Source organism: Manis javanica, chromosome 4, assembly GCF_040802235.1.
Source record: "Manis javanica isolate MJ-LG chromosome 4, MJ_LKY, whole genome shotgun sequence".
NCBI classification, from domain to species: domain Eukaryota; kingdom Metazoa; phylum Chordata; class Mammalia; order Pholidota; family Manidae; genus Manis; species Manis javanica.
The window spans coordinates 157,979,833-157,992,144 of NC_133159.1; the positions used below are offsets into that span (position 1 = coordinate 157,979,833).

At 50.3% G+C, this 12,312-nt stretch overlaps 1 protein-coding gene and 1 long non-coding RNA gene across 7 annotated transcripts in view; one reads left to right on the forward strand and one right to left on the reverse strand.

The window, feature by feature from the left end:
• Positions 1 to 1,251: 1,251 nt before the first annotated feature.
• On the reverse strand, positions 1,252 to 6,022 carry PNPO (pyridoxamine 5'-phosphate oxidase). Of its 2 annotated transcripts, XM_017659537.3 has the most exons (7): positions 5,746 to 6,020; positions 4,648 to 4,772; positions 3,388 to 3,487; positions 2,562 to 2,615; positions 2,185 to 2,313; positions 1,871 to 1,941; positions 1,252 to 1,660 (listed from the first exon to the last, which is right to left on the reverse strand). In XM_017659537.3, the coding sequence occupies exons 1-7, from the start codon at positions 5,881 to 5,883 to the stop codon at positions 1,492 to 1,494; spliced, it is 786 nt and encodes a 261-aa protein (XP_017515026.1). In that variant the 5' UTR covers positions 5,884 to 6,020; the 3' UTR covers positions 1,252 to 1,491. The 2 variants fall into 2 exon arrangements, with proteins under 2 accessions (XP_017515026.1, XP_073091599.1); XM_073235498.1 differs by lacking the exon at positions 2,185 to 2,313 and having other exon boundaries at positions 5,746 to 6,022.
• A 204-nt stretch (positions 6,023 to 6,226) lies between these two features.
• LOC108396597 (uncharacterized) overlaps positions 6,227 to 12,312 on the forward strand; it is a 31,871-nt gene continuing 25,785 nt past the window's right edge. For 3 of the 5 annotated variants that reach the window (XR_012130726.1, XR_012130725.1, XR_001852989.3), the window contains exons 1-2: positions 6,227 to 7,136; positions 11,511 to 11,585. This is a non-coding gene — a long non-coding RNA (uncharacterized lncRNA). The remainder of the gene's footprint in view (positions 7,137 to 11,510; positions 11,586 to 12,312) is intronic. The other 2 variants (XR_012130727.1, XR_012130728.1) reach the window with 1 other exon arrangement.

The window sequence follows — 12,312 nt, forward strand, 5'->3', positions numbered from 1 at the left end:
CTCACAGAGCGGCAAGTTCACTGCCAACACGCTTGGATAATAGTTCTCTGATGCTAGCTTAGTCCCAGTGAACGTTTACCCAGACTGGCTCCTCTCCACAGCTTGTAGGCCACTCATCCAGGCTGTCCCTGGTCACCAGATGTGCACCCAAGGAAAGCAAACCCAGTTTACACAGGCTTCAGCTGAAGGTTACTGAAGAATCCAGTTTGTAAGGGTGGGAGGTTGTCAGTCTAGAAATTGAGGCCAGTGCCTCTGGTCACCTGTGGAGTTTGTTAAATGCTGAATGGGATGCTGTGGGTCTGGGGTGGGATCCCAAGTGCTACAGATGTTGATGGCCCATGGCACACACTGCAAGTGGCAAGGGTCTTGACTAGGGTTCTCAGACTTGGCTGCAGAGAATTCCCTGGGGAGCTTTTAATTTTTTATCTGGATATAAAATATATATGTATGTATACATACACATACACACACTTACAGTGCTCAGAAACAATTGTGGAGAGGAAAGTTGGATTTTAATCTTTGGCCCGTAAATACCAACACATGAATCTCTACAAAACTCCTGATTGTCTGGGATTGAATACTTCTAGTAACAGAACCCTCACTATCTAATAGGTAACTGCTTCCTCTTAGGCAACCCTGATTGTTTGAAAACCCTCTCCATATTGAGATGAGTACTTCTGTGTAACTTCCACCTACCAGTCCTTCAGAGCTACAGAGAATAAACCTAATCTTTTTTCCACATTGTTGCGCTTTTGATAATGGAAGGCAACTATCAGTAGGGTAAGTGCTATAAAAATATCCTACAAGTAAATGAGTTAGTTAAGGTTCTTTTAGTTATAAGTAACAAGTCAATTCTAGCCAGTATGAGCCAAATTTTTTTTTCTAACGGAGATAGTGGGTGCTTTGACGCAGGAGGAGGAATTGCACAGTCCAGAAGTGGGAAGGTGGGATCCAGGGTCACTCGGGGATTGCAAGAGCGGCAGCCATAGGCTGTTCTTTCTTGGCTGCCATTAATGACTTGGCTACAATGATTTCCATGCTCTGCGTCCTACATTTCAAATTGTTGGCAAGAAAAGCCAATTGGTTAGATTGGCTCAGGGCCTTATACCGGGACCAATCAGCTTTGGCCAGTACGAGTCAGTCACCTGAAAACAGACAGGGCTGCTGGGGGACCCCAGATGTCACCAGAAAAGGCAACCACATCAGCTGCTACCTCTAGAGGGAGCTATTCCAAAAAAATCATAGTCAAAGTCAAGAAAACGATGGGATTATTTTCCATTTATGATTCTCTGTGCCCTTGCTACACTTCACAAGACCAGCTAACTGAGAGCCAGCTGAGTACAGATTTGGTAGCCTAGACTCTGAAGAGCCTTAAATATAAGGGGTGGGGAGGGAACTCGGTTGAGTTTAGAAGGGCCTGACTCCCCATTCACACCCTCTCTTAGCTGCCAGCCCCAGCTCCAGCTCCATCTGGCACCAGTGGACTGGGGATCAGGGTGCAAGTCTCTCAAAGAGCCAGTCCTCCTCCCCGCGGTGGGTCATGGGCCCCAAAGGGGAGACTTCTGTGGGTGCACTCCGTCGAAAGACGATCCGGTCGTGCAGGCGGTTGGTCTGGCCTTGCCAGAACTCTATCACCTGTGGGTACAGGACGTAGCCACCCCTACAAGGAGAAGCAGAGGTTCTGATGCTCTGCATTTTTCCAGCCAGGTCAACCCCCACCCCATTCCAGGCCCCTTGAAGGAAGTGGCTGGGATGCATCTGATGAGGGTCGCCAGGAAGGAGTAAATCTGTAACTCCAAAGATGGGGAGGTTCCAAGTAAACTCGAGGGTCGTGGTGCCCCTTTCTAGATGCCCACTATGTGTCACTCACCAGTATTTTGGCTTTGGCACCTCTTGTTCCTTGTAGAGCTGCTCCAGTTCCTCATTTTTCTTTCTCAAATACTGTCCAAGGGAAGGAGATAGAAAGCCAGACCAGTCAGTGACTCATTTAATAACCACTTACTGAGCCTGTGCTCTGTGCCAGGCACTGGGGACACAGGTGAGCAAGGCAGGCTGGCCTCTGGCCTCTGGGAGCACAATCCAACAGGTGGACCAGACACCCATCCCCGCTTTCCCCTGGCAACAGCCTCTGGGGACAAGCCAAGGCCCCCGTCACCCAGAGGACTGGGGAGGAGCCCCACTCACCTCCCGATCCGGGATCATGGAACTCTGGTGACTGACCACTGCCCCAATCTGGCTGCTCTTGGGGCGGGAGTGGAAGTAGCTCTCGGCCTCCTGCTCGGGTAGCTCCTTCACGGAACCCTCCACGCGCACCTGCTCAGGGATGGCCCTGGCTAAACAGCGTTCAATGCCGCCCACCCTTCCTACCTGCACGAGTCCCATTCGTCACTTTCTTCTCCTTATCCACTGCCCCGCTACTGCTGGCTCCAACTACAACAGCTAATTGAGAGCTTTTTGAGAAACAGGATGTTCGCCCAGCCTGGGGACCACCATTGTTCATCTACAAACTCAGGACCCTCCCACCCCAGCGCACCCCAGCTGTCCTGGGAATGGTCACTCACCTGACGGTTTAAGGGCTCCCAGTAGAAGACAAGGGAAGCAAAGGGATTAGAGTCCTGGAAATGAAAAAGAATCCAGGCAGCCATCAGCATAGCAGGGAGGACACCTCCAGCATGCAGGGGGAAGGCAAGAAGTCTGCAGCATGCAGGCCCACAGCAGATGCATTCACTGTAATATCTCATTTAAACCCTCAAAAGGCAGGCCTGCTTTTACAGGTGAGGGGGCAGGCTCAGAGAGGTTAAGTAATGTGCTTAAGTTCACACAGCAAGTGCTAGAGCTGCGCTGAAAACCTACACCAGTTGGACTCCAAAATGAGGCTTGCCATTTCTCTCACCCATAGATTGCAAGTCACTGGAAATGTGTTTGGCTGGCATGGACTCAGGAAGGCTACTCATTTGGATTCAAGGATGAAATGCATACAAAGTGTCAACTCTTGTGCTCCACACCAGGAGAGGTGTTGGGGGTATAACAGAGATACAACTGATGCAGCCTCTGCCCCCACACAGCTTACAGTTTACAAAGGAAACAAGCCCGAATCACATAATTGCATAAATAAATGTGTATTTAGAAACTGAAAAAGTAGCAGAAAGGAAAGGTACAAGTCTCAGTGACAGCAAACAGTATGAGCAGCTGACTCAGCACAGGAGCTGAGAGAGGCTTTCCTGAGGAGGTCACACTGGGGCTGAGAGTGGCAAGTGCAAAGGCCCGCAGGCAGGATGGCACCTGAGCACAGCAGGAAATGCTTTGGGGCAGGGGTGGCATGAGAAGGCAACCAAAGGAGTGAGGACTGGGCTTGCAGGCCTGAGAAGATTTACTATGAACCCTCACCAGCTCTTTCCCCTTTCTACTCTCCAAGTTAGTGAAGAAGCGGAAGCCATCCTTGCCGAAGCCCTTCAGCAGCACCATGCGGGCAGATGGTTTTCCATCTCTGCAGCAAAGAGCAAAGCACCATGGTCAGAGCCCATTTCAATGTCCTTGTTACCACCTCTCCCCACAGGGTGTCTGTGCCCCCATACACCTGTGACTCTGCACTGTCTGGGCACTTGGGCTACCCAGTCCCACTTGCCCCTAGGGATCTGTCCTAGAGACGCAAGTATGACACCATTACCTGGGTCCTGTTATGGACTGAATTACGTCCCCCTAAAATGCTATGTTGAAGCCCTAACTCCCAACATGACTGTATTTGGAGATAAGGCCTTTAGGGAAGTTATTAAGGCTAAATGAGGTCATAAGGGTGGGACTCTAACTCAATAGGACTGGTGTCTTTATAAGAAAAAGGAAGGATATCAGAGTGTGAGCTCTCTCTTCCTGCATGCACACAGGGAAAGGGCATGTGAGGACACAGAAGAAGGCGGCCATCTGCAAGCCAGGAAGAGAGGCCTCACTGGAAACCAAGTCTAACAGAACCTTGAGCTTAGACTTCTAGCTTTTAGGACTGTGAGAAAATTAATTTCTGTTGTTTAAGCCACCCAGTCTGTGCTACTTTGTTATGGCAGCCCTAGCAGACTATCAAGGATTTGCAATCAGGTAGTGCTGAGATCCCAGAAGGGGCAGTCAAGCAGGTCCTCCGCTCAGAGCTCTGGGGGATACCCAGCCACAGAGTACAAGAGCCCTGCCTTCAAAGCCTTACACTTTAGTGAGAGGGGACAAGAAGAGTCGAATAAGAGGCTAACGTAAGAGTTGTCTCAAGGGGTATATGACTGATTGTCGAATGATACCAAGCACAGTGCTAGGTTTCAAAAGAGGGAGAGAGCTTTATGGAGAAGTTCCAGAGGATGTAGTTCTTAAAAGGACAGATGGGGATTGGGTAGATGAGGAGGTGAGAGAGACAAGGGTATGTGTGTGGTGCATCAAAGGCAGAGATGAATGAGGCACTACATTTTATCACTGAAATGGAATTGAATGAAGTCAGTTCATTGGTTTCAGGTAATGACAGAGGTCCAGAGAGGACAAGTAACTTGCCTGAGGCCACACAGTATGTTAATTACAAAGCTAGAACTATACATTTGTCATTCATCAAAGTGAAAGCTTCCTAAGTTTCCTACCTCACCTGTACCCACCCACTGAGGGGCCCACAGCTATGCCCACCTGGTGCAGGTAGCCAGACACATGGCATTCGCTTCCCCTATGTCAGGACACTGAACAGCCTCCTCAAACCAGGCAGCAAACTGCTTCATGGGGTCCAAGGAGGTCAGCTGGTTCTCCTCAAATGCCTGGGAAGGGAGAGTTTTATTTCACTTAATAAATACACACAGTGCTTATTGTGTACATGGCACTATTTTAGGCATTTTTCAAATACTGACTCATTTAGTCCTCATAACAAAAAACAGTACCCAGGGAGTGGGTTGTTAGCCCCATTTTACAGGTAAGGACACGGGCATAAAAAAATGGAGTGATTTGCAGAGTTCCACAATTACTGATGGATGAATCAGGGTTTCATGTCATGGATATCAAGTCTATCACCTGAGGAGAAAAGACCATTTCCTGGGCTGGGCTTCACCCCTGTAAATTCTCACTCAGTAGTTCTGAAGTTTAATGAATACCTGTATGCTTAACAAGCATTTCCAGAAATGCTCACATGCAACCAGATTTGCTAATCATGGCTCTGGGCCCCAATTCCAAGAGAGTTCTCTTGGTTCCTCTCTTGGGGAGAGAAAAGGGAAGAATTTCTCCAGTTGGGAAGGCAAGGGACTGAAGACAGCAGCTGCTAGTTTTCTCTTCCTCTCTGTTTTGAGTTAGTCCACCTCCTCCATGTGTTACTTATCAAACATTCATTAGCTGAGTCTCACTGTTCATTGCACTTTACAAATATCAAAACCCACAAAGTCCCTGTGAGGTAGATACTATCACTTCACACATGGGGAATCTGAGGCCCGGGGAGGTTAAGTTATTGCCCAAGGCAATGCACCCAGCAAACATCATTATCCCAGCCCAGACAGGCTCCGGAATTCATGCTCTCTCCACACAAGCTGCCTCTCGAACCCATCTCCACTCTCACTTCCCAAGAACCCCTCCCGCGTTGGTTGTCCGTGAACCCCCTTCTCCCACAGGGGTGACCCCAAACTTCCTCGTCCCACGGGGTGGCCCAGAAAACCCGTGGGGATCCTCTCCCCTCCCCTTTAGAGATGACTCGGGGCCTCCTGTTCCCGAGCCTCCTGCAGGAGGCTGCCCGGAGGCCCATGGCACCTCTCGGTCTCCGCGGTAACTCTTGCGCATCGGCCCCAGGTCCATGACAGCGCCGCGGCCACACAGGTGACGCAGGTACTGGGGCCACTCGGCAGGTCGCCCGAACGTCACGCTGACGCCCCGTAGCCCGCACGTCATGGGGCCGCCGGCCACGTGACCCGGCGTCGCCGGGCGCTGGATTCCGTTGGGTTAGGAACCAATTCCTTAGCCAGGGAGTTTACCCCGGGGAAAGAAGAACGCGCCGGTCGCGGAGCCCAGATAACAGACCGTAGGTCCTCGGAGCCAATGGGAGCCCAGGGTCAGAGGAGGAAGACAGACCCCGAGAGGCCATTGGTTGAATTTTCCAGAAGTGAGGCCAATTAGAACGAGAACAGAGGAACCCAGCGACCAATGGGAGGCGCCTCCGGGGGCGGGAGCAGCGAGACAAGGAAATCCTGTCACCCCCGTTAACACGCACGTGGAAGTTTGTTAAAGGTATAGGGACAGCTACAGCCCTGGCGTCGGGGGGCCTGGGATGAGCCGCTGTAGGCAGGAGGGGAGTGGTCAGTATGAAGTGGCGGGTCCCTAATAGGTCTTTAAGACGAGCCCAGCGCGGGAAGTACCCTCTGGGGGAGGCTGGTGGGCTGAGAAAGGACAAGTAAAAAATGGAATTAGGGGCCTGACTCCGTGGCAAAGCGATGGGGAGAAACAGAGAAAGGGATGATCTTGTTGGGGGGAGAAATTGGGGCTAGAGAGTGGGAGAGATTGGATTACTTGTGGACCAGACGGGATAGGAGCTGTGTGGTGTGTGTGAGTGTAGGGGGTGGGGGTGGTGAGGAGTACTCTGGGGTCTGGGGAGGTGCAGTGGGGTCAGGAGACTGTGGGGTGAAAATGAAGACCGCTGAATGGGAAGGGGGAACAGAGACATTTGGGATCAAGCCATTCCAGACCAGAGCCATCTTCCTGCCCCAGCTCTGAACCCCATCTCTCCGGCCTCATTTCTTTGACCTGGGTCAGAGCTTTGCTCATGGTGTCCGCTTTCATGGTGCAGCGGAGTTCACACTAGCTAGCGTTCTGGTAGGTGGAATGGTAGCACTGCCCCATCACTCCTGGGCCTCCCCCATCTTTGCTGAGTTTCCCCTTTCACATTTTGTCCTTCCTAAGTAGTTGGAGTCTACTTCCTAGGTCAATTACTAGCTATAGCTGAGGGCACAGAGGAGCAGGTGGCTGTACAAAGCCACTTTCAGGCTGTGGACACAGGGCTGAGAAATGGAAACCCGCCAGTGCCCATTCCAGCTTTGACTTGGCTGAGGCAGCCTTGGGTCAAGGCCTCTCTGTAGTCCTGGTTTCCACCAACATCAGGAAGGGGAGCTGCAAGAGCCATCTAGGCAGGCACCCCAGGACTGTGCCAGGTAAGGGGAACTTCCTGCCCTGCCCGGTTGTCTGCATTACCAGGTGCTAAGCTTCATAAAAACCCTGCACTAGATACCTAGCATCCTTTACTGTATGGACATAGCTTGAGGCAAACTGGTGGACAGTTGCTGCAAAGAAATAATTCTTATCTCAAGGCTTAAAGATGTGGATCTACAGAGCCCCCACTGGCTGGAATTTTTTGCTGCATCATTTTCCTCCATCAACATGACTGAGAGAGTTGACCAGACTTTCTTTCTTGTTGAGGTTGTCTTTCCATGTATGAACATTGTCCTTCCTGCCTCCCAAGCCCTCTGCACTTGAATCTGTATAAGCAGTTATTAGTACCCTTCAACTTAGATGGCTTTGCTCAGAGGGACATACTCTTAGCACTCCTGAGCTATGCTACCCTGCAATTCTGGGGCACCAAGACTAGGATCATTTGCATGGTTTGCCAAGAGCTCAGTATAGATACTTATTCATTTAGTAGACATTTGTGAAAGACTTCTCTTGGACCAGGCACTGAGCTAGGTCTGAGAACACTAAGGTGAAGATGACATGATTCCTGCCCACAAGGGGTTTGTTGTCTGTAGGGGAAGCAGATCTGTAAGCTGAAGAGTTACAGGTACTTTTAACAGATATTTCTGCAAGGTAAAGGGAAATAAAAAGGAGGAGTGGTCTCCAGGGATCCAACAGTCAGGAAAGGCTTCGTAAAGTGAGCAGACATTTGATTTGTTGTAATTTGTCAATGTTTGCCAGATGGACAATGGAACAGGCATGCCAGGAAGAAGGAACAATGTGAGTAAAGGCACTGATGCTTTAGGGAAACCTGAGGTAGTGTGGTACCACTGGAGCGAGGTGCTGAGAAATTGGCCGGGCAAGTTGGCTTGGGCTCCGTGCACCTGCTGAAATCAGGCAATTGGCAGGGGCTGGGCTTTTATGCAATCTATATCTTTTTTATCCTGTGCTGTTGCTGAACCAGTGTCTAATTCCTGTTTTTTAAAGACAGATGGGGAGAAAAAGTACTAGATTCCAACAGCCTCTCCCATCCTTGGCGATTAGTGAGGAAGTCTGCAATTGGTTGCCTTTTTATATTTTCCTCTTTGTCTTGAAAATAATAACTAAGCTTGTGTTGTGCTTTTCTGCCTAATGGGATTTAGTGCCTGGATCACAAAGCAGCCCTGCAGTGCAAACCAGAGGGGGTAACACGCCCGCAAGCTATGCTGCTACCACCACAACCCCAGCGAGGGTTTTGTCTGTCTGGGAGAAATGAATTTTTTATTGTTAATGCCATTTCTTAAACACTTTGCCACCCTACCCCTCCCAATTTTGTAAGTGTATTCATCTTTTCTCCAGAGAGTCTTAAATGAATAGAAAATATATTGTAATATTTCACTGTACAGAGAAGCACACCGGTTTCTCAATATGAAACAGGCTGTGGGTATAGGTTAAAGGGCTGTGCCTTGCCTGATATCTTCAGATGCTTTTGCACTTATGTTCTTAAATCACCTTTGGGTCTAACTGTTTGATTGAATTAATGATTCAGTGGGCCCCAGCTCTGGTGACCAAGTGGATGGGGGCTAAGACGGTGGTAGGGAGGCCTTGGGAGACGTAGCAGAAGCTGGCAGAGGGAGCCGGTGCTGAGCCTGTGGTGGGGGTAAGGGGGTGGAGAGGAGGGAATCAACTCACCAGGAGAACTTGAGGCAACATGGGTTGTACTGTTTATTGAAGTGGTACGTGTTGGAGCAGGAAGTTTGGGAAAAAGAAGTTGCTTCTCAGACTTGTTGAGTGAGAGTTGATGGGACACCCATGTTTGGTCTGCTTAGATAATCAAGTTTGAAGCTTAGGGGAGAGGTCTGAGCTGAGAGGTCTGAGCTGATGAGACCACTTTTGGTGGCATCTGAAGCCATGCAAGAGGATGAGGATGTCTGAGAAGGGACTATGGCCCGTGAGAGTTGAGGATGTTGGCAGAGGAGGGAGGCCCAGGAAGATGGTCATGATGCTGATGAAACACAGTGCCCAGCTTTTCGGGAGGCCAGTGTTGTGCTGGGGGGGTTGGAAGCTAAGGAATTCTTGGGTTCAGCCTTGGGGGGAACTCAGGATACACAGAATGTTGCATTCGTGGTGCTTTGCCAGCAGTTGCCTGAGCTCTAGGGGGCCCAGATATGGGCCAGGTCCTCAGAGGCTTGCAGTGGGATGCAGAGGAGGCTGACCCTATCTGCGTGTCTTGCCTCTGGTCACATGGTTAACCCTTGCATGTGTTCACAGATGGCCTTCCACATATGTCCTGTCATTCTCATATGAATTCATTAGAGGTGCCTTGATGGGAGGAACTGCATCTCTTACTTTCTCTGGCTCCTTCTCAAAATTGCAGCCAGGAAATGCTGATCTGTAATGTTTATGCATAAACTGCTGTTGCTAAGCTTCTCTGTATCTGGGTGCTAGGCAAGGTGAGTGGGGCTTGGGGCTTTTTTGCACCTAGAGGGGCAGGGCCGAGAGTTTTTGTTGGTTGAAAGATGGTAACCTTTCCCAGGCTGAGTGAGATATGAGGGTACCAGTCCCAGTCCAGGCGCAGGCTGCCTTGGTAATCAGAGTGTAAGCCACAGGCAGAGAGGAGGTCTGGCGGTGGGTACCCTGGCAGGCCCTAGGCATGTGACCTGCAGCTTCCTAGTCTCATTTGAGAAATGCTTGTCGCTCCTTGCTTTTGGCCTGACTTGTGGTCATTTCTTCTGTGTACTTACCCAGATCCTGATGAGCATCTGGGGGCTTTCCTCTCCAAGCCCTGACTCTCTTCCATAACCCACATGGTTGGCTTTCTCTCCACACACTTCTATTCTCTATTCCACCTCCCCATGCTCATTTCCTGCCTCTCCCACTCTCTGAGGTCTCCTTCACTAGAAAACTCAGGTGCCACCTGTCCCCAGGTCACTGCAGTTTCTTTAGTGGCTTCATCCCAGCCCCAAAGACATTGGTCTGGTCACAGAGATCTCTGGGTCTCCGTCCCAAGGCAGTGTCACCCCGAGTCTGGGTCCCTGGCATCCAGCACCATGTAGACTCAGCCATGCCCCTGACTGGTCCAGGAACCAGCAGTCCTGCAGGTGGCTCCCTTCATCAGACTCCAGTGTGGGGCCTCAAGGGACCCTCAAAAGGTCATGAAGATGGACTGAAGAGTTTGAATTAAGCCTGAGCTCTATTTGCTGGTTTGGTTTAAAAAAAAAAAGTTATTTTGTTTGGATTTGCTTTCAGGAGGGGGAACCATCCCCAGGCCCCATTTCTTTTTTTTTTTTTTTTTTTTAAGTATCATTGATATACAATCTTATGAAGGTTTCACATGAAGAACATTGTGGTTTCAACATTCACCCATATTATCAAGTCCTCACCCGCCCCCAACCCCAAATGCAGTCACTGTCTGTCAGCATAGTAAGATGCTATAGAGTCATTTCTTGTCTTCTCTGTGCTGTACTGTCCAGGCCCCACTTCTCTGGGGCTTTGTAATCATCATATCTGAAACCAAGAGCAGCAATGTTGAGCTCAGTGAACAGACAGGATGGGACAGTGAGAGGTGGCCTTGGTGCAGATGGCCCTGAGAAGGGAAGGTGACAGAGGAGGGAACTCAGGCAGTATGGCCCTCGGTCTTGAGTTGCTAGGGGTGGCCTGCCCCAGATTTTCAACCAGGGTGAACCAGGTGTCCTGGGGGACCTCTGGCCAGGAGTGAGCTTGGGTTGTACCTGCCCCCAACAACTCTCAAGAAAGGATGGGTTAAAGCCAAGGAAGGCCGATTTGCCACCAGGTCTCTCCATTCTCTCCTCATTGCCATCCCCCATGTAGGCAGACCACATTCTCTTACTCCCTTTCAAGCATCTCACGGGAGGCAGAGATGTCAGGCATAACTTCTGAACCTGTGTGTCTGACTGGAGAATGGAAAGCCCAAGTGCCAGCATGCAGTTCGCCTGCTGGGGGCTAGCACCCTCACTTCCAAAGGATGCCAAGGAATCAGGTTCTGCAGTTGAAGCATGAAGCATGTGACTTAGAATCAGCTCTCAGAAAGGATAATTGTGGTAATTCTTTGTGCCTGAGAGCAAAGTTAAGGAGAACATGTGGCAGAAAGAGGTCAATTTGTTAATATTCCCTTCTCTACAGTCCCAATTCAGAGCACAGCAAGGCAGTTTTCTTCTCATGCAATCTGTGCATGACGAAGAGAGAAATATATACCTCACGTCTTCCACTGCCAGCACAGCAGGGCCGATGGGCTGGTTAAGAGGCTTCTGTGCCCAGGCAGATTGATCAGTTGGCCTGGCATTACCAAAAGGTTTAAGTGTGGTAGTCAGGGAGAAAACCAGGGATCAATGAGATCCTTCTCCTTTTTATTTCTTCAGTGAATGTGAGGATGGACTTGCTCTAAGGAAAAGCTGTTTGCTTGCCAACACTGGCCACTGGTGACAAAGGAAACGGTAAGGGAATGGATAGCTCAAAATGAGCCTTGCCACTCTCGCAGAGAACAGCAACCCTGGCTGTGTCCTTTTGGGGTGAGGAAGAGGCACACTCGTTGTAACAAAGTACATACTGCATTCTACATGCTTGAGAACAACTTGCCTCTTCCCTCAGCCCAGATGCTCTAGGCCTCCGCTGGGTTTCCACATGTACTGAGCTAGCTCCAATCTCAGTCCAGATAACATCACAACCCCTAGCCTCTATAACCTCTGCCCCACCACCAAAATTTCAACTTGCAGCATTCATTAAAACCAAAATCAACCCACTGCCCTCCCTGGGGTGCTGGGATGGGGGACAGAAGAGAAAAGGAATCTTGGCTAGGGTCCTCACTTAGAGCTGAGTTTCCAATCTAGCCCTCCACCCTGGGAAGGGATGTTGGCCCTTAGAGAATTACATTTTCTCCACTCTAGCCTGTGGAAGGAACTAAGCTAAGACCCCTTTGGCTGTCTCCCATGGTTCTTACTAACTGGCTGTGAGGCCGAAGCCTTCCCCCAGGGGTCAGAGAGTTGAGTGGGAGTATGCATTTGCTGGGAAGGAAGCCATGGCTGGGACTCGCGTCCGTGGGCAGCGTGCCTGCCTTGGTCTGGGCAAAGCTGGCTTTCAGGAGAACACGGCAGGCCCGCCTGTCTAGGCCCTGTCCCCTGGAGGTCCCACCAGGTACTCTGGAGGGCTCATGCCAGTGCCAGG

What these genes read in the sequence shown, in the direction of transcription:
- PNPO (XM_017659537.3), bottom strand. Translation starts at nt 5,883, where the DNA reads ATGACGTGCGGGCTACGGGGCGTCAGCGTGACGTTCGGGCGACCTGCC. An exon ending in TGTCTGGCTACCTGCACCAG is followed by an intron (nt 3,488 to 4,647) that starts GTGGGCATAGCT and finishes TCTTTGCTGCAG; the next exon opens with AGATGGAAAACCATCTGCCC. An exon ending in CCATGATCCCGGATCGGGAG is followed by an intron (nt 1,942 to 2,184) that starts GTGAGTGGGGCT and finishes TCCCTTGGACAG; the next exon opens with TATTTGAGAAAGAAAAATGA.